We start from the raw sequence: 22,234 nt of genomic DNA, 5'->3' as shown, positions 1-22,234 counted from the left end.
GGTCTCATTGAATAGTTTATTTCATTTAGTTCTGATGTATGGCTTCCCATATTTAAGAATCCTGGACGGTCAAAGGAACAGCAGCATAGGCAATATAAACATGCACTGATAGCATCCAAACTATCTATAATGGTAGATAATACGTAGTTTAACCTGTTGAAAGCTTGCAGGCTACACTTATTGTGGTACATATTTGATGCAATAAATGTGCTCAGGTCATCATTATCTGTTTGCTCAAACATGCACCACAGGTTAAAAATTACTATTTACATAGCAGAGGGCTTTTCTTTAACATACACAACATCAACCTTACTGAGAGCTGAAGATGGCTAAACAATACTGCAGGATAAAGCAGAACAACATTACAAAGGGCTCTTTCTTATTATTTCTGCGATTTGAGGGCAGGTTCATTTTGTATGCAGAAGGACATTTGACAAATACAGAATCTGTGACTCCAGACCTAGAAAGAAGTTTGCATTGTCTGAAACTTAATGGTCTGTGAAAAAAAAAATAAAAAAAAAATCTGGCTTTACTGTTCTTGTGAGTTACAGGGGACTTTACAAGCATACCAAGACTGGTTTGGATGTGATACAACATGAATACATTAATTAAGCACCTCAGAATTTATTATTCCTTTCCAGAAACACTGAGCTAAAATCAGTTGTTCTTTGTGACTTAATGTTATTTTCATGCATGATCTATAAGTGCAGCATGCCTTCATGCAAATCATTTCTGTGTGTATATCAGTCGCATAGTAGAACACCTGGCTCTTATACCTGTAAAGTAGTGCTTGACCTCCTTCCCCAACAGAAGCCCCATTTACAAAAATAGTCACAACATATGAATAAAAAAAAGATGAATCCACCAACACAGATTTGTAAAAATATGACATATGTGGCAGTTGAAATGCAAACAGTGGATATAGTTATTGTATTGTTTTATGCTAAATACACAACTACTTGGTTTGCACCCCTTTAGCTGGTCCCTACAGTCTGAGTAGCCATTTTTTCTCTCCTCTTCAGCAGTGTCAGCTGGTAGTGAAAACAGTAACCTCCTGTCAAGGTTGTTTCCCCATGTCATGGTCACAGTTACTGACGAGGGGTCACTGTCTTTTAATAGGCACTGACCTTTAATGTACAGTATATTTGTAAAAATTGTCAGTTTGGCATAGACCTCCAGCAGGAGTCCTGTTGACACAAACACAGTACCCTTACAGGCTATGAACTGTTTTGTACATAGATGATTTTGCTTGCTATTTATTTTTATTTCTGAACATCTTTGTCTTCCTTTTCATGCTTTTCTTTGACTAGCCTTGTTACACGATCATAAGAAGGTGGACAAACTGCTGTTGATGCGGTTATATCAGTTTTCTCTGTAAATGAGTTTTCATTTAACTTGTCAATAAGGGTTTCATCTTTCATACCCTGACCAGCTCCTCCTTCCATTTTGTTTTTGTTATAGATAAAGGAAGCTTGTTTTACTGTTCGTTTTAAAAGGTGACGTCTGTAAGCACGCTGAATAATGACAGCAGATACTTCTTCTTGTTTTCTTTTTAATGTTGTTGTAATTGGTTCATAGGAAGCTTTTGAAGGGTTTGATGCCATAAATCGGTCTTCCATTTGTATTCTGAGGGCATCCATCTCCCCACTTTCCCCCAGGACACGCTTTGTGAAAGCAAACAAGATGTCAAGGCAGTGAATTCTGTCACCGCTTACCATGGGCAGATCCATTGCAATAAGCTGGACTTTGTTTGGTTTGGGTAGGTGAAGAGGTGGATCAAGTGCTGCTGCAAAATCAGACAGTTTCTCAAATTCCATAAATTGTGTTGCATCTGGATCAAACTTCTCCCAGACTTCATAGAACATCTCAAAGTCATCCTCACTCAGGGGCTCAGCACTTTCTTCAGTGGCAACACCAAAGTTCTCCAGAATCACAGCAATGTACATGTTCACCACTACCAGAAAGGATATGATGATGTAGCTGACAAAGAAGAAAATCCCAACGGAAGGGTTGCCGCAGTCTCCTTTAACAGAGCTCCCTGGATGAGGTTTCTCAGGGTCACAGTCTGGCTTCCCACTGTTCAGAATTGGGGCTAACAAACCGTCCCAGCCAGCAGATGTGGTGATTTGAAATAGGCAGATCATGCTGTTGCCAAATGTTTCAAAGTTGAACATGTCATCAATCCCAGCTTCCCTCTTAACATAGGCAAAGTTGGACATGCCAAATATCGCATAGATAAACATGACCAGGAACAGCAGCAGGCCAATGTTGAACAAAGCAGGAAGAGACATCATCAAAGCAAAGAGCAGAGTGCGGATTCCCTTAGCGCCTTTAATGAGACGCAGGATTCGACCTATTCTGGCAAGTCGGATGACTCGGAACAAAGTGGGGGACACAAAATATTTCTCAATCATCTCAGCTAAGAACATACCTAAAATAGGGGGGAAATAAATAAATAAATAAATACATACATATATTACCAATATTACCACTTAATCTCCATATTATAGTGGTAATTTAGAAAAATAGTTTTAAAATTGATGTTTTGTGTACCAGTTAAAGATATTCCATGTATTCTTGCATAATTTCTGTTACCAGTTATACTTAATATTTGCTTGTGCAATATATGTTGAATGATTACAGTTATGATAGCTGGATTAGGTACGTTAACAGATAAAATGAAAACTTGCATGACAGTTATAAACCTTGCAATGGCAAAAGCCAACTGTATAGCTCTATTGAGTAAAAGTTCACATTATATTTATTTGACTGTATTTTTAGGTTAATAAATACAACTTACCTACTATTGAGAGAATGACAACTACAAAATCAAAAATGTTCCAGCCTATAGTGAAATAATAATGTCGGAGTGAAATTAATTTCAGGACACATTCTCCAGTGAAAAGGACAATAAATACCAGGTTTATCCAGTATAAAATATTTTCCATTTCTTTACTCTGGTCATCAGTTTCTACCATCATGGTAACCATGTTAAGACAGATAAGAATCATGATGCTGATGTCAAATGCTTGTTGTGTCACAAAATCAAAGACCATGCCTTGGAATTTGTTCTGAGGAGAAAAAGAAAAAAATAAATAATCCAATACAAACTGTAATTGTTTTTCTTTTCCTTTTAGAAGAAAATAGAAAAATATATGTAGTAAAGTGAAGCTTCTATGAAAATATATCTAGGTAACTTAACTAGAGTAGTCAAATCAAAGTGAATACAACAGTTTAGTTCAGTCTACTTTTTTTGTATGCTACCTGGCAGAATCATGAAGTTTCTCTCTGCTGGGTTCTGATTTCACTGTTACCTTTTTTTTTTTTTTTTTTTTTTTTTTTTTTTTGTGCAAGGTTTTGCCTCATACACTTTCCGTTCTGTGAAACAAGTAAGACTGAGCCCTAACAGAAAAATAGAGAAGGAGATCATGTGATTAAACATGGTCCTTCCTTAAAGCATAGCCATGAAAATGTATCCATGGAAATCATATGATCACTTTTAATTTTGTGTTGTAACTTCTGCTTGTCTTTACTATCTTACCATTCCTTTTAAAATTACTTCAAATAATTGAATGGGAAAACATTTAGCTTAGTCCAGGCTACTTTTTGTTTTTTACTGTGAACATTTACTGTGAACATTTACTGTTGCTTTTTACTGTGAACATTTTTGCTTGAAAATTTCAGGAAACATTACAGCAAATCCAGCAAATACATTAAAAAAATCATCAAATGGTTTCAAAATACAGAGCTTTTATAATGTATTATGACTGATGGATCATAAATCAAGAGAGTGTTAGGTAATTTAAAATGACAATTTTTGAAAGAAGATATGTTACTTATAGTTTGCTGAGTGAAATACTCATTTTTCCTGACTGATAAACCAGCTAATGGTAATTTGTACATGCATAGAAATTGGCTGTCTGTATATCAGTAAAAATTTGCTGTTCATAAGTAGCAATTGGCCTGATATATAGAAATAATTTTACCCCTGGTCTTGGTATAGGTTTTTGCGGTTTTTTGGATCCCAACTTTTTCATTGCATTGTAGTATTTCTTCTGCTCTTCTGTCATAAATATGTCTTGACCTCCAAAGTAAAAACATGATATCAAATCTGGTTATAATCACATTTATATTCAGTGCTGAAATTTTTTTAAAGTGAAAGGTGATTAATAACATATAATTATTATATATGGGTTACTGTAAGGGCATAAGTATAAACTGACACTAGGAGAATGATATGCACAAGCTTGAATTGCTCTTACCAGTAGCTATCTTCAGTTAATACTAATGAAGTAGTATGAAGCTTAGTTAACAATTTAGTGAATTTTTAGTTTAAAGCTTCATTATATCTGGAGATAGGCCTACATACACCATCAGAAATGATAAATAGGACATCTAACTCAATTACATACATAGGCCCCAGTATTTTTTTTTGTCAGACTTTTAGTACCAGACACAGACTAAGAAGTGTCATGTCTGATGAAGGTGACCCCCTTTTGTAACTGTTTTGAAATGGCTTCTTGGCACAATGCCTCTAAATCCAAACATTTTTTACCAGGGCTAGTCATTTTTGTACCAAAACAGACTCTAATTCAACTAATAATGACTTTCTAAAAATCACACCTTATAGAATATCCTGAGTTGGAAGGGACCCATAAGGATCATTGAGCCCAACTCCTGGCCACACAGGTCTACCCAAAAATTCAGACCATATGACTGAGAGCACAGTCCAAATGCTTCTTAAACTCCGACAGGCTTGGTGCCATGACCACGGCCCTAGGGAGCCTGTTCCAGTGTGGGACAACCGTCTCAGTGAAGAACCTCTTCACGATATCCAGCCTGAACCTCCCCTGTCGCAGCTTGACACCATTCCCTTGGGTCCTATCACTGGTCACTAAAGAGAAGAGATCAGCGCCTGCCCCTCCACTCCCCCTTGTGAGGAAGCTGTAGGCTGTGATGAGGTCTCCCCTCAGCCTCCTCTTCTCCAGGCTGAACAGGCCCAGTGCCCTCAGCCGCTCTTCATACATCTTCCCCTCTAGGCCCTTCACCATCTTTGTAGCCCTCCTCTGGATACTCTCCAACAGTTTCACATCCTTTTTGTACTGTGGTGCCCAGAACTGCACACAGTGCTTGAGGTGAGGCCGCACCAGTGCAGACCAGAGTGGGACACTCACTTCCCTCAACCAACTAGCAGTGCTGTGCTTGAGGCACCCCAGGATATGGTTGGCCCTCCTGGCTGCTGGCACACACTGCTGGCTCATATTCAGCTTGCTATCAACCAAAACCCCCAGATCCTTCTCTGCGGGGCTGCTCTTCAGTGTCTCGTTGCCCAGTCTGTACATATAGCCAGGGTTGCCCCACCCCAGGTGTAGGACCCGGCAGTTGGTCTTGTTAAATGTTAAACCTGAAGGAACATCCTTCTCTCAAGAGTTTATAAAAAGTACTGTGTATTAGTAACTTATAGGTTACTAATTCACTATTAAATAGGCAAATGTTGGTCAGTCATTTAGAAAATCGGTATTAGTGACTAAAGACATAGTTGTTTGGATAGATGTGCTTATATTACAAAAAAGTGGATTTTCATGGAAGTTATCATGATTGTCTTGATGGTTAAAATGCCCCAAATACTCCAGGTAACCTGCAAGAAGATTCAATGAGAAAAATGGTACCTTACACTAATCCCTGCCAATCCTTTTCCACATGATTGGATAAAATTCCAATATTGTGATTTTTTAAGTGTGGAAAAGATTTCTGATGGATTCTGAAACTGAAACATTCAGAACTAAGACAGGCAGTGTTTAAAGATAATCTGACTAGATCATAATGTCTTCAGAGAATTCAGAGGTTGTTAAGTAATGTTTATATCCCTTAAAGAATCAGACTGGGCATGCTTCTCTTTTATGAAAATTCAAGTGGCACAAATATTTCAAAAGACAGATGATGTTCATCGGTGCTCAGGGATAACCTGTCTTGTAAAATAAGAGTAAAGATAAAGTACACATCTTTACAATGATTTTGGTTATGTGCTTTGCGGTAGAGTTGACATCCAATGATCCAAAGGATCATTCTTCTAAGTAAAACAGGATAGGCTTGATTCATTTCACAGAATCACAGAATCACAGAATTGTCTAGGTTGGAAGAGACCTCAAGATCATCGAGTCCAACCTCTTACGTAACACTAACAAGTCCTCCACTAAACCATATTGCTAAGTTCAACATCTAAATGTCTTAAAGACCTCCAGGGATGGTGACTCCACCACTTCCGTGGGCAGCTCATTCCAATGCCTCACAACCCTCTCAGTAAAGAAGTTCTTCCTAATATCCAACCTAAAACACCCCTGGTGCAACTTTAGCCAGTTCCCCCTCATCCTGTTACCAGGCACATGGGAGGATCAACACTCACCTCTCTACAGCCTCCTTTAATGTACTTATAAAGAGTGATAAGGTCACCCCGAGCCTCCTCTTCTCCAGGCTGAAGAATCCCAGCTCCCTCAGCCACTCCTCGTAGGACTTGTTCTCCAGACCCCTCACCAGCTTCATCGCCCTTCTCTGGACGCTTTCAAGCACCTCCATGTCCTTCTTGTAGCAAGGGGCCAAAAACTGAACACAGTACTCGAGGTGCAGCCTCACCAGAGCCGAGTACAGGGGGACAATCACTTCCCTAGACCTGCTGGCCACACTGCTTCTTATGCAAGCCAGGATGCCGTTGGCCTTCTTGGGCACATGAACACACTGCTGGCTCGTATTCAGCCGACTATCCACCAATGCTCCCAGGTCCTTCTCCGCCAGGCAGCTTTCCAACCACTCATCTCCCAGCCTGTAGCTCTGATTGTTGTTATTGCGCCCCAGGTGCAGGACCCGGCACTTGGCCTTGTTGAACTTCATACAGTTGACCTCAGCCCATCCGTCCAGCCTATCCAGATCCTCCTGCAGAGCCTTCCTACCCTCGAGCAGGTCGACACACACACCTAACTTGGTGTCATCTGTGAACTCACTGAGGGTGCACTCGATCCCCTCATCCAGATCATTGGTAAAGATATTAAGGAGGACCAGCCCCAGTACCGAGCCCTGGGGAACGCCACTAGTGACCGGCCTCCAGCTGGATTTGACTCCATTCACCACGGCTCTTTGGGTCTGGTTATCCAGCCAGTTTTTAACCCAATGAAGCATACGCCAGTCCAAGCCATGAGCAGACAGTTTCTTGAGGAGAATGCTGTGGGAAACGGTGTCAAAAGCCTTGTTGAAGTCAAGGTAGACCACAACCACAGCCTTTCCCTCATCCACCAAGTGCATCACTTTGTCATGGAAGGAGATCAGGTTCGTCAAGCAGGACCTGCCTTTCATAAACCCATGCTGACTGGGCCTGATCACCTGGTTGCCCTGTAAGTGCTGCGTGATGACACTCAAGATAATCTGCTCCATGAGTTTCCCTGGCACTGAGGTCAAACTGACAGGCCTATAGTTTCCCTGGTCTGCCCTCTGGCCCTTCTTGTAGATGGGCGTCACATTTGCTAGCCGCCAGTTGACTGGGACCTCCCCCGATAGCCAGGACTGCTGATAAATGATGGTAAGCGGCTTGGCCAGCTCCTCCGCCAGTTATCTTAGTATCCTCGGGTGGATCCCATCTGTCCCCATCGACTTCTGTACATCCAAGTGCCATAGGAGGTCACCAACCATTTCCTCATGGACAGTGAGGGCCACATTCTGCTCCCCATCCCCTTCCACCAGTTCAGGGTACTGGGTATCCAGAGAGCAACTGGTTTTGCCACTAAAGACTGAGGCAAAGAAGGCATTAAGCACCTCCGCCTTTTCCTCATCTGTCGTAACTAAGTTCCCCCCGCATCCAGTAAAGGCTGGAGATTCTCCTTAGTCCTCTGTTTTGCATTAATGTATTTGTAAAGACATTTTTTGTTGTCTTTGACAGCAGTAGCCAGACTGAGCTCCAGATGAGCTTTGGCCTTTCTAATTTTGTCCCTGCACTGCCTCGCAACATCCTTATAGTCCTCCCGAGTGGCCTGCCCTTTTTTCTAAAGATTGTAAACTCTCTTTTTCCTGCTAAGCTCAAGCCACAATTCTCTGTTCAGCCAGGCCGGTCTTCTTCCCCGCCGGCTCATCTTTGGGCACGTGAGGACAGACCGCTCCTGAGCCATTAAGATTTCCTTCTTGAAGAGCGCCCAGCCTTCCTGGACTTCTCTGCCCTTCAGAACCACGTCCCAAGGGACTCTACCAACCAGTGTCCTGAACAGTTCAAAGTCAGCCCTCCGGAAGTCCAATACAGCGGTTTTACTGGTCCCCTTTCTGGCTTCTCCAAGAATGGAGAACTCCACCATTTCATGGTCATTCTGCCCAAGACAGTTTCAAACCACCACATCTCCCACCAGTCCTTCTCTGTTTGTGAAGAGAAGGTCTAGCAGGGCATCTCCCCTGGTAGGCTCACTAACCAGCTGCGTCAGGAAGCTATCTTCCACGCTCTCCAGAAACCTCTTAGACTGCTTTCTCTGAGCTGTGTTGTGCTTCCAGGATATATCTGGGAAGTTGAAGTCCCCCACAAGAACAAGCACTGACGATTTCGCAACTTTTGTCAGTTGCCTGTAGAACTCCTCATCAGTCTCCTCATCCTGGTTTGGCAGTCTATAACAGACCCCCACCAGGATGCTTCCCTTGTTGGCCTTCCCACTGATCCTAACCCATAGTGACTCAACCTTATCATTCCCAGCCTCAAGTTCTGCGACATCAAAACTCCCTCTGATATAGAGAGCCACCCCTTCCTTGCTGCCTGTTCCTTCTGAAGAGCCTATAGCCAGACATTGCAGCACTCCAGTCATGAGAGTGGTCCCACTACGTTTCCGTGATGGCAACCAAGTCATAGCCTGCCTGCTGCATGATGGCTTCCAGCTCTTCCTGTTTGTTACCCATGCTGCGTCCATTAGTGTAGATGTACTTCAGTTGGGTCATTGCCTTCTCTCCCAGCCTTGCCATTGTTCCCCCTGGCACAGCTCTAACAAGCCTTGTTTCAGCCCGGTCCCCCTTCTCACCTAGTTTAAAGCCCTCTCAATGAGTCCTGCCAGCTCCTGGCCCTAGATCCATTTTCCCCTTAGAGATAGAGACCCGTCTGCGGCCATCAGGCCGGGTGCTGAGTAAAGCGCCCCATGGTCAAAAAACCAAAGTTTCTGTGTTGGCACCAGCCTCTGAGCCACGTGTTTATCAGGTGGGCTTTCCATGTCCTCTCTGTACCCCTCCCTGCCACCGTAGGGATGGACCACCTGCATACCGTAGGGATACACCACCTGCACTCCCGCTCCGTCCCAGTCCCCTAAAGTCCCGTTTTATGGTCTTCAGGCTTCTCTCTTCAATGTCATCACTGCCAGCCTGGACTATTAAAAGAGGATAATAGTCAGAGGGGCAAACCAGGTTGGGAAGCTTTCTGGCAATTTCCCTGACCCTGGCCCCAGGGAGGCAGCAGACTTCCCTACGGGTAGGGTCAGGCCGTCAAATAGGTCCCTCTGTTCCCCTGAGAAGGGAGTCGCCCACAACAATCACCCTTCTTTCTGTCCTGGTGGAGGCAGTCCTGAGGTGTGGAGTTGACTTCCTCGCCCTAGGCATCCTCCTGGGTAGACTTTCTACCTCTTCCTCAGCTACCGGTCTCTCAAGCTCCAGGGCCTCAAATGTGTTGCGTAAGGGCACCTGGGCCGGTGGGGCCGGTGGGGGGTGGCATTGCCTGCGATGTTGATCAGGGACCTGTCTCCATTCCTCCTCAGCTCCTGGGTCCCCTGTCTCTGCCCGACAGCAACAGCGCAGGGGGTCCACCCCCATTTGGGGTGTCTCACCCCGGTGCCTGTCCTTCAGGCCGCACAGGGAGTCGCTCCACAAGTCTATCTCGCGCTCACACTCCCTGATATCCCTCAACCTCTCGACCTTCTCCTTGAGTTCTGCCACGAGGTGGACCAGGTCATCCACCTGCTTGCGTCTCACACACACAGTCTCTTTGTCCCTCACAGGTGGTAGCAACAGGCTCAGGCACTCCCTGCACCCGGAGACCTGAACTGCTGCAGTTTTCAGCAGGCAGTCGGTCTGGGTGTGTACAGACTTCCTGGAGAGCGCACTGTGCCTGGTGTACACCATTGCAGCTGAACTAGCGGTAGATCGCCATTAGAGGAGGTGTTTGTATGGGCGGGGGGAGTGCTCTGCCCTTCCTGCTCACCCTGCCTGTGTGAACTGCCGCGCCACGCCCTAACTGACATGCCACGCCCTAACTGACACGCCACGCCCTGTTTGCCAGTCCTGTTCGCCGTGCTCCTGGTCGCTCGCGCTCCCTAGGGGCGGCTTTTGAATGGCCAGAGAGGGGGCGCTGGTGGCTCCGCCTACACCTCCTTCTTGCCTCATTCACCGCCATCTCGAGGGCTGGCAGCTCCCTCAAGTGGGCTCGGTGCTGGAAAAATTAGCCCTGCCTGTCCGATCACCTGCTCCGATGCATTATGCCTCTGCCCTGGAGCCGATCGCCAATCGATTATTTGATAAATATTAGGTGTATACTCAACTTGAATCCTGCCTGATTTTGTAGCTCTTGTATTTGCTTAGTCTTTCCACATCACATGGAAGTACTGCAGATGAGTAATGTTAAAAGTTCACTCAATATCTAAAGTGTCTGTAATTTATGGAACTGACAGAAAATGTCATCTAGGTCCCATTGCCTTATGATCAGTCCTGAGATAAAGCTAACCTTCACAGAGTTAATACATTAATAGAGACAAAGATAACAAATATCACGGTTTTGAGCTACAGAACAATTTCAAATGTAACCTGGAAGATGGAGAATTTTGGCATAGGCAGACATTTTCTAAAAATCAAGAAGATAGAATTGGGAAAAATGTCATAGTTATCAAATGTAGGTGTCTGTGATGTAGACATTTATCCAAGAAGTTGATTTTAAAGATAAGCAGTGAGATTATTCAAACCTGAATTATGAAAAAGTTAAAAAATGCCCTGAGGCGGTTATAAATCACTCCTCTAATGTGTAGTTTCAGATTGTTCAGTGCCACAAAACAGAACTTGTGTGAGCCATTGAATAGTCGGGATCATTAAAACAGCACCTGCAGTAGTGTGATTAAATTATGCTTTATTTTTCACAACTAAGAAGCCACTTTTTGTGTGCTGATGAAATCTCTACAAATCATGGAAAAAAAAATAAATAAATAAAGGAAGAAATTATGAATGCTTTAATGTAGAGGCCTAAATCAGGGGATTGATCCCATAACGATATTTTATTTGTTTAGGCAAGAAAAAGAAGATGACTTGAGGAAGACTAAACTGGGCATTGAAAACAGAAGGGTATGTCTGATTCACTACAGTGTAAAATCTTACAAAGTGAATGTATACAACATCTTTTATACCCCAGTATTCCTCAGCTTTTAAAATTTTGAACAAACCTTATGTGTACATTCTATGTATCATGCACCTGCTGAAAGGCAATATTCTGTACTATATTTAGAAGAGAAATGAAACAATACTTATCTTCTTTTTTTGCTGATTGAAGTTATCAATAATGACACCAATGAACAGGTTCAGCGTGAAAAATGACCCAAAGATGATAAAGATGACAAAATATAAATACATATACAGGTTGTCTTCATACTTGGGTTGCTGTAATACCTGAGGAAAAACAATATATATATATATATATATAATTCTTACAGTTTCTGTAGAAAATTCCAACTGAACAAGCATCAGTCTTGGACAAAATATCCTTTATATCCTTGTCACTTAACACCAATGTATTTTTGTCCATTCCATCTATTACTGACAATATCTGGCAGTTTGCATTCATTTTGCTACCACAATTTGCTACAGCAGAATCTCATATTAGTTTATTTAAATTTGTTTAATTCTATTGTATAGATATTAATTGCTTTTGGAAGATACATATACGTTTGCTAATAGGCAGACCTTTAGAAAAAAAAAAAACAAAACAAAACAAACAAACAAACAAAAAGATACTTTAAAATATTTGGAGTACTTACATCTCTTGAGTCAATAGCTGCATACATAATATCCATCCAGCCTTTAAATGTAGCCTGTGAACAGTACACACCTATTTAGGCATATAACTTTAAGAAAAATCATATAACTATTACCGGCAACTGAGTACAATACCAGGATATAACTAGTATAACATACAATTTCTCAATAATATTGTCTCCTGGTTTTCTTCAGAGGTGCTTATAAAATACACTGCTGTTTATTCCCCCCTCCCACTCCCATTTTAAGCAGTAAATGTAATTAGGTTACTTTTAATTATTTATTACAAATGATAGAATGAAGTATCATTCTGCAGTACCATTTTAGTGGATTAAATGCTTATCAGTCAGATCAATGGGATAGGCTATATACAGCTGAGAAATAGCCTTTTATAACACATTTGACACCAATGAATACTGATGTGTAGTTCCTCCCCCTCAAACCAGTTAGAAAGGTAGGAAACAAAGATTTGATCAGCTCAGAAAAAATAAGAATTTTATGTTACTATCAATGAGAATTTTGATTTTTATCTACTTTAAAAATTATCTTATATAGTAATCCTATTTTCACTTTTCATACATTTTATTTTTTTTTTTATAGAGGCTGTATCCCTTAGATGTTTCAAAATGATCCATTAAAAACAGGATGTGTTTTCTGTGCATCACAGGCTTCATATGCCTTATAGGTGGCAGCACTGAGTGAACTTTTACAGCTATTTCCTTTGCCCCAAATCTGTACATTTTTATATTTGACAACTAGTTGTAGATTGCTTCATCTGAGTGTTTGAAATAGAAACTTATTTTCTCAGTTGTGTTTGCAGCCTGAGGCTGCAGATCATTGGTTCCTTCATATTCCTTTCCATAGAGGTTAGTTGCAGAAACAAGCCTGGAAGGGAATGCTCTTCATGTTTATTGCTATACCTCCATAATCTTCAGGTTTCATTTCTAACAGAGGTTTCAAAACGCTTTGCTTATGCAACATACAAAGCATTACCCTGAAGTGAACTTAAAATGAGAAGGAATTATTTTCTTAAAGGAAAGGAGGTGCCTCTTTCAAAATAGTAGAATAATAAAAAGAGCATGATTTTCCTGAGGTGCAAATTGCAAATTCACTATACAATGACTTCCACATTGGAGGTCAACAAACACCTCCCCCCCCCCCAAAAAAAAAAAAAAAAAAAAAGTAATTCAGGCAATTTACAGTGCAATGGTGAAATCAAAATGTAGTGTTGGTGGACCAGTACATCTGAAAAAAGCGTTATATAACTGAAGAATGTAAAGTCCATGTGGAATATTCAAATTGCAAGGGATTGCGAGTGGTAGGATCAGTTTTGTTTATGTAATTCCTAACAGATGTTTAACTTGTTCTCAAAGACTTTCAATGATCCACAACCTTATCAAAAATATTCCACCACTTGTCTTTATTGTTTCCAAATATCTAAATCCTCCTGTTGCCAGTTAGGGCTGTAACTTCTAATAACCCTTACGGATGTGAAGAATTAATCATCCTTTGTGCACCACCTTTTACTTCTTTGCAAACTGATTATTGCTGCCTTTCTTCTTTAGGTTGAATAATCTTCAGTCTTCCTTCCATCTTTTCATGTAGATCTTAGTTTCCAAAACTCAGATCATTCATTTTCCTCTGGGCTGTCTTTAAGTTCATCTCTTGAAATGGTAGCCAAACATGGACTCAGAATTTTAGATGAGGTCTTATTAGATCTAAAGAAGTCAGGATGATTAATTCATATGTTTTACAGACACTACTTTTGTTTCTGTCTTGGTATATCATTTGCATTTCTTGGAATGTAATGAGTTTGGTTGAAATCAGCACTTTGACCTGAAACACTAAATGGAAATAATAGGCATATTTTTATACAGGAAAGATGACACAAGTGATAGAGTGGCTCTCCAGGCAAACTGATTTTTTTTTTTTTTTTTGTAAATTAATCAGTGTGGCCTAGAATAACTAGAGTGCAAAGGAAAAAAAAAAAAAAAAGACTAATTTTAAAATATCAAGTTGCGTCATCATTAGTAAAGAACTCAAACAATATGTGTCAGTCAGAGCTAGGAAAAAGATCTGAAGAATTATCAGAGCTGTTGTATACTCCTTTTTATTATTAAGAAGGCAACTTGAAACGACTGTAGAGAGGGAAAACTATGAGGATGGCATTACTTTCTTGCAGTTCAACCTTTCTAAAATAAAATCTGTGCTTTCAACAACTCACATTCACAAAACCATAAGATTTTACCATTCTTGAAGAAGTGAGAAAAAAAATCCCCCACATTAATTAATTTTCAGTAATACGTTCCCTCATCATATTATTTTCCTTCTTAATTCCTTCTACAAATCATTAGGAAACAGTGACTGTAGTCACTTTGCATCATTATGCAAAAACATTAGTCAAGAATTTAGTTGTGAAAAAAAATTGATTCTGTAATTTCTATAGCAGAAGACTCAGCTCAGTAGGAGAATTTCTAATTTTTAAATGTTGCCTGAGCAAATAATTGAACCAATGGTTCAGTATCAAAGCATCAAATAGCACTGTTTCTGCCGCATTCAGTAGAAACTTAGGCCTCTTTTTGTTAGGCTTACATTTATCAGCAACAGATTTTCTTCAGCAGAAATAAGGTATTTGGGCATTTGTGCATACTGAATATAAAACAATCCATATATGACAAAGAGCCCAAAATCTTAGTTTCATCCTTCTGTACTCAAATATACAAATATGTTGTATATTCTTAGTGACACTAAATCAGGAGTAAGTCATGATTTCAAAGATTATATCTATTCCAAATGTTTTTCCCCAAAGAAATTTGAAAGACAGATTCAAATGCAGATTCAAACATAGAAAAACAAAAATCTCCCAAACTGCTTTTCTGTTGTTCGAGGTACATAAATATTTTCTCCTGATGATTAATTTCCATTGAAGTTAGAAGTACAGCTGAAGTTGCACCCCTCTATTTCCTTACCAGAAATAATCATCAGGAACGTTCTTATGCCCTTTTGGAGATAAACTTTGGCCCTGATTTTTTAAAATACTAGCCTGTCGTACCTTTGAAGCCATCCTAATCTCTCTTATAGCCCTTGACTTCATCTTCTTGATTTTATACCTTACATTTATCAAGATCTGTTTTCTTCCTTATATTGGTAAGAGCAGAATAATGTAATACTAGAGACCTAGAATTTTGCCACATATTATGTTGGATATAAACAGGCCTCCAGATCTACTGACCAAAGAACCCAAACACGAGGTTTAAGTTGAAAAGGCATAATGCCATAAAGTTATCAAGGCAGATGACATATCTCTTTGCGTACACCAGCCTGTTTCTCTTTACTCACTGAAGTGTGAAAGTTGTGAAGGGAGTTTCTCCAGCAAGACTGTCTCTGCTTTGATGTTTTTCTTCAGGGACAGAGAAATACTCTAACAAGATCAGACCAAAACACAAAACAAACAATAAAAAAAGTTTGCAGATCTCCACAGACAACGTGAGCTGTGCTGGATCACAGAAGTAAGTATTTCTTACAGAGAGAATCTGTGCTTATAATGATCAATGGCAAGGATATTTACACTCCAACTTCAAATTATGTAAAATTTTTGGAAAATTTTCTCAGTCTGATCAAAAAATTCTACAAAATTTGGTAGTATCAATGGCACATATTGTTAGCCTGTATTTTTGGGCAAGAAAGTATTAAAACTTTGTTATCAATACTAAAGATTTTCAGTGGATTTTTTTTTTTTTTTTTTTTTTTTTGTGGGGGGGACTACCACACTATTTCTTTTTAAAATATACTAAAATGTTTCTTCTAGTAATATTCACTTGAGACAGAAAACATCAGTGATGAAAAAAAAAAAAATAAAGGTTTATGTTGTATTACCTATAACCCATGTTGTATTACCTATAAACTATATTACTATTACCTATAACAATATATTATGTTGTATTACCTATAACCCAGAAAAACAATCTTCTTGGACTGGGTCAGAAGGCATGAGTCAGAGAGTAGGATGGATAACAGAAAAAATACTAGACTGTAAAAGTTTTCCATACTTTCTAGTCTCCTGCAAAAGGACCTTATATCTGTAATTCATCCATTGGCACTTATCACTGAGCTTATCATTAGAAAAAATTATACACACCTCTCTGAGGTTGTTTTCTCAGGACCATCACAATCTAAACAAGTCTGTGCTTGTGGCTGCTAAGGTGAAGAATCAAATGACTTCAGTAGACTTTTCAACTAACCACTAAGGTGTAAAAGATTAAGTGCCTTAATTGGCACATTGGGTGCAGAGAAATCTTTTCTACTAGCAATAATGATTTTTTAGTCAGATTTTCAAGCTTGATACCTTATTTAGGATCAAACACCCAAGTTTCAAGCTTTATCTTTTTTTTGTTTGACATACTTATGGATCTCTCAAAGTGATTCTTAGTATTTAGTCTTCCTATTACTGCAAACTGATTAGGAAGGTTAAGTAAATATGGAGTTAAGACATATTTATCTACTTGTGTTTCTTCAGAACATGATGGCCTTAGAATCTTTTACTACATCTCATCCAAAGTACTTTAAAAATCAAATAGAAAATCACCTTATAAATATCTTCTTGAGGAAGTGATGTAAGGATCTCAAACATTTATGAATTGTGGCCTTCATTGAGTTCATAAAGGTGAAAAAAAAAATAGACTCTGCAAATTTTAAAACATTAGTTGAAAACTAAGCTACTTAGTATACAAAGTATCATTCTACAACTGCAAAATCACTGCTGGTGGCTTACTTACCAAACCCTAAAAGATGTAGGGTCAAGTGTTCGTTTCATGGAATGACAGAAGTGTCTTGTTTTTTCTGGTATGTGAAACAGAAAATCTCTCACACTTTTTCATGAATTTTAAGAGTACAGAAAAAAATAAAAATATAAAAAATCTACTGACGAAACAAACTCCATCGACTAGGCAAGCATTTCATACCTGTGTGAAATCTAGTTGTTGTAGATATTTTAAAAACAACTGGCATCTTCTTCTGTGAGAGCTATGGCCCTCCTTGGTAGGCCTAGACTATTTTTTCCTTTGGAAGCATGGGTGTTAGTGGCTGGCATATTTCTCCCAATTTGCTTTCCAGAGCAATGCAGTACTCTAAGAATCTAAAATTTCATTTAAGAAATATTTTTTGGAGAAAAAAAAATTCTCTGCTTTTCAGTGGAGATGAAATAACCTATGCATAGCTGAGACACTGGAATACATACGACCCAGCAAATATTGGCGGGGTGGTGTTTGTAGCCACAATGTCAGGAAAAAATGTACCTGTTAACATTTTTTTCACCTGCACATGGGTACACTGAGCCTCCCCTCCATAAAGGTGATTCTAGGTCAATGGGTTTCAAAAATCACAGAATCACACAGAATCACAGAATTTCTAGGTTGGAAGAGACCTCAAGATCATCAAGTCCAACCTCTGACCTAACGCTAGCAGTCCCCACTAAACCATATCCCTAAGCATCTACATCTGACAACAGTCAGAGAAAATAAGTATTCAAGGTCTTTCTACTGCAATCCAATTTTGTTACCAAAATCAAATTATATTCAGCAGTTTCTTTAATTTTGTTGGTCCCTCTCTGCTCTTCCCTAGCATGACAGTAAATAATTAATCATAATGAATTTTAAATCTTCAGAGTTATCAGAGTCTCTCAGTGACATGCTCTGTTCACGAGGAGGCACATTTACCTGTGCTCAAAATTAATGTTTTAGACCCTGTGCAGGCCCATGTCGATACTATTGCATCATTTTAAGTGTTTGCATTAACAAGACTTCTTATGCCAACAGAAGAGATAGATGCTTACTTTAAACTATAAAAATGAAAATTCTTTCTGCAGAATTAGGCAGTGATCTCAAAAAGCCATAGAGGTTGCCTGTTGCCAATGCAGGAGAAAAACTCCTGCATTTTTCTAACTAAAGTTGGGTCAGATTGTTAGCTGTGACAAAATACACAGTTCATGTTCTGTGGACACAATTTTTGACAGTGAAAGCATAAGCATGTAGTATATTTTTGCAAATATAGTCATCTTTCCTTTCTTCCTTCAGTTTTTGCTAAACAGCCACTAGGTGCTTATGCACAGAAATAGCAGGGAAAATATTCCATAGATTGTACTGTCTAATAGTAGTTTTCTTTTGTTTCTCTTCTGGATGGAAACTGCTCCCATAGTAATTGATCACCTCAGACTGCAGTGGTGGCAGCCATATCACTGAGAGGGGGTTTCCCACCTGGAATTATTTTCAATGACTTAATTACACCAATGTGGATTTTTGTTTTTCAGCAATGGTAAACCTTAAAATATTCAGAATGCCAGCCCTAGGTACTTCTAGAAACATTTACAGTTAGAAAGACTGGAGAATTGAGGGAGCTATGAATAGGAAGAATAACAACTGTTCTGTCAGATATAAAAATTCTTAATTCTTCTGAGTAGGCTCTATTTGCTGCTTATTATGAAAGGAGTAGTCAATTATAAGTGCAGTAATGTCACTAAGCCACAGATAAAAATCATCAGGTAAATATGTTTTCTGCTTTTGTTTCTAGAATTGCTTTTCACTATTACATATAAATAATAAGAGGTATATAAAGAGTGATAACTTACTACTTGAAGTAAAGAAAGATACCCGAATCCTACATTATCAAAGTTTACTTTCACGTTTTTCCATCGGGCACTTTGATTGTTTTTTATGAGTTCCTCGCACTGACTAAAATTGTTGATTTGGTCGACTTCAAACCTTTCATCAGTTGTGGTGTTAACACAGTAGTAGAACTTCCCAGCAAACAGATTTACTCCCATGATGCTGAAAATTAGCCAGAATATAAGACAAACGAGAAGCACGTTCATGATGGATGGAATTGCTCCTAAAAGGGCATTCACAACCACCTAGTACACAAATACAGGGGGAAAAAGAAAAGAGTGTAAGAGTATTTACAACAGCAGTTTTGTATACTGTTTTACCAATTCTTAATAAATGCTTGTTCAGAAACTAACACTATATATGTTATTGTAGTACATTAATAGCTGTAACATTGCACTATTTCTTTTTAAATACTTAAAATGAGTACATGTAATGAAATGAAAATAAGTGAGAAAATTAAAATAGTTAAAAGAAAAACAAAATATAAGACCTAGTGGTAGTAAGATGAAGCCTGACACTGGTATGTTCTATATAAAAAAAAAAAGATATACATGTTGAATGTAAATACAGACATAAGAAAATTCTAAAAATGCATCAAATTATAGCTTAAAATGTCTAAAGAAAAAAGGCAACCTGTAAATTCAATTAACATAACTTTGAAATTTAATGTGAAAACACAAAAAATGCCATGAATCTAGAAACTAAGCTCTACATTAAAAGGATTATGCAGGAATTATATACATATCTTTATTGCCTTATTGTTCCATGCAAGAATATAACAAAGATTAATTTCTTTGTATAGAAAAGCAAGACAGTTTTGCAATATGTGTCTACTTGAATCAACAAAATTTATTTCAAGCTCCAGTCTTATGGTTTCATGTATTGAGTTTGTCATTCATACCCTTCATTTATCTAAAGAAGGACATATATCAAGGACATATTTAGGGGTTTTGATTTGGCATTTTAATTTGCTTTTGGCCAGTTGCCTGTTTAGCTCCTTGTAGGCAAGACATCAATAGTTATTTATGTAGAAAAAATTATAGTTTTCTGATATATAATATAAGTTTAAGAAATGTGTCTGTCAAAGCTCCTAAAACTTCTGCAATATTTGTTTGGCTGAATAACTGAGCAATCACTTCTACTTGAGTATCGAATACCAGACCTCATTTACAAAGTGCATATTATTTTAAATTTTATTATTTTCTCTGAAAAACTTTTAGGACCTTCTGGAAAGGTAAAACAAAATATATAGTAGGAATCTGATTCTTAGTAATCCAATTCCTGCAGTAAGACAGGAAAGGATTGGTGTGGAAACTTGGGATGTATTAAATCTATCTTTGTTCCTTAATTTCTGCAACATAAAGGAATCTTCCCCACTACCGACATAATTTTGAGCAAACTCAGAGCTGCTCCATCTTACTACCTGTATTGCACAGCCTCTTGAAGGCCTTTGGAAGCAGAGTGTTGTGGCTGTGCTACTCGTCACTCAGCACCCTCCTCCTCCCAAAAGTTATGGCCAGGAATTAGGACCTGTTTAGAGATCTTAGGTAGAAATGTTATTTTCAGGGCATATTTTCTTCTCATTTTAAGGCCTTCCTCCACTGGATGGTAAAAATTGGAACTTTCTTTAGCAAAATTATCACTGTCATGTATAAAACCAAGATTTTTTGAAAATTTAGCTTTTCTTGGCAGCTTCTGTTTTTGGTGCTAACTTTAAAAGAAGTACACTTAAGTCTTGAGATTTCTATTACAGAAAATGTGAAGTATCTAGGTGATGTAAGCATAAACTACTGTTTAAAAAAAAATATGTTTAAAAAGTCTAACAGGGTCCCAGTAATAATCTGAACACAATAAGCCATTTTCAAAGGAGTAAGAGAAATGTTGTTTTACTATCCTGCAGGGAGAACAACGCTGTTACTACTTAAGTTGATGGAATTGAGAACAACATTTCAATCAGGAATGAAATTATTTTGGAATTTATTCCAATTCAGACCTGTTCTAGAACACTGTATTAAGGTATTTTTGATTGAATTTCTAGGCCAGCTACTGTCCATATATATATATATATTTTTTTTCCTTTTTTTTTTCCTCCCCATAAAAATGTTCTGGATGTGCTATACTGATTGAATTAATCTGTGAAAAACCTGAAAATAGAGATGTCAATAAAGGAAGAGGGAATTTATTTCAGCAACTCAAATATATTAAGGTTCACAGGAAAGAAGGATTTTGTATGAACTAAGTGCCTGTAGCAGTTACCTTTTTAACAACCTAGAGATCCATTGGACCACAGCACAGATCCAGAACAGGCAGCAGAATACTAACTGCTACAGTAATTGTGTAATCGTTGCAACAATTATGAATTCATAATAGTTGTAAAAAGATTTCTCCAAAAGGCCATCAAGTATCTCACATCTTTAGATGAACAGGTAAGGCAGTCTTGCTGCTGTGACTGTCAACAGACCAGCCACGTTCTTGAATAAGAACTCAACAGCATCCAGCAACTGTTCCAACAACAGTTCCAACAACGTATTTCATATACGTCACTGAAAACCCATCAAATGGTAACAATTTTTGGTCACTACTGACCTGGCCTGGATGCGAACTGGTGACCTAGAGATGAAAGGCTCTGTATCCTATTACCAACCCTTTGAGCTATCCAGTCCCCCTGGAAGGTTTTTTAAGAAAAGAAGAAAACAAAATTAAAACTTTTAGAAGTTGTTTTCTGATTGTATTTTTTTGTTGTTGCTGTTGTTTGATTATTTTTTTTTTCAACAGTGTTGAGTCTTTGTCCTATACTATGTATAACATATAACGGGATTTTTCATGCTGGTCAGATACCAGTCTGACTGTAAAGGAAGTCTTTAAATTCTTTGACACATACAGTTGGAGGCAACTGTGTATATACATATATATGTTTTTGTTTTTCCCCTCCCATTTACTTCTCTTGTGTTTGCTTTGGGAGTAACTGAGGTATATTAGGATAACCAGGACCTTATTTTACATAATATATATCCAGGTTGGCACCCAAAATACACACATAACACCTGGACATGAGTTACGTCAAATAGACACAAAAAAGAGAAGCAATTAAAATGAACTGAATGCAGAAGAGGGATCAAGAAGCATTTCTTAATCAGTTAAAAATCTAACAAATAAAAAATTGTCAGTTACTTCTTGTTGGATATAATCTGTAGTGGGTTAACAGAATGTTGGCTACTAAAGCTCTTTTGTTCTTTCTTCAAAACTAGAGCAGATCTGTGTGATTTTAAATGTAGTTTTTATTTTGAAAGAGGCTGTTCTCTTGGGTCTATTTTCTATTATTCCTTTATAGTCCAGAATGTAATGTCAACAAGTTGGGAAAAGATGCCGACAGTGTAGTTATTTTTTTAAGTTACCTATGTATTTCATCAAGAGGGATGTTGTGGGTCAGGCTGATTCCAGTAAGCAAGCTGCAAAAGCCCAGGCTGATTCTGCTTGGTCATAGGTAGGCCTCAGGTGGGTGGAATGGCAATAAGTAAAAGCAGGAAGCAGCACCTGACACCTACAAGGACAAATGGACT

At 38.8% G+C, this 22,234-nt stretch overlaps 1 protein-coding gene across 1 annotated transcript in view; it reads right to left on the bottom strand.

Moving 5' to 3' along the window:
- Window positions 1–1,262: 1,262 nt before the first annotated feature.
- The window catches only part of LOC309879845 (sodium channel protein type 1 subunit alpha), a gene marked incomplete at both ends in the record, with an annotated part of 68,837 nt that continues 47,865 nt past the window's right edge, over window positions 1,263–22,234 (bottom strand). Inside the window, 6 exons of the mRNA XM_082764111.1 lie at window positions 1,263–2,431; window positions 2,801–3,071; window positions 3,987–4,111; window positions 11,508–11,649; window positions 12,018–12,071; window positions 18,638–18,919. Coding sequence (XP_082620237.1) covers window positions 1,263–2,431; window positions 2,801–3,071; window positions 3,987–4,111; window positions 11,508–11,649; window positions 12,018–12,071; window positions 18,638–18,919 — 2,043 coding nt within the window. The remainder of the gene's footprint in view (window positions 2,432–2,800; window positions 3,072–3,986; window positions 4,112–11,507; window positions 11,650–12,017; window positions 12,072–18,637; window positions 18,920–22,234) is intronic.

Source organism: Aythya marila (genome assembly GCF_965140915.1).
Source record: "Aythya marila genome assembly, chromosome: 6".
In the NCBI taxonomy this organism is placed as follows: Eukaryota; Metazoa; Chordata; class Aves; order Anseriformes; family Anatidae; genus Aythya; species Aythya marila.
The sequence above is the reverse complement of the archived record's forward strand: the minus strand, read 5'-3'. Positions and strand labels throughout refer to the sequence as shown.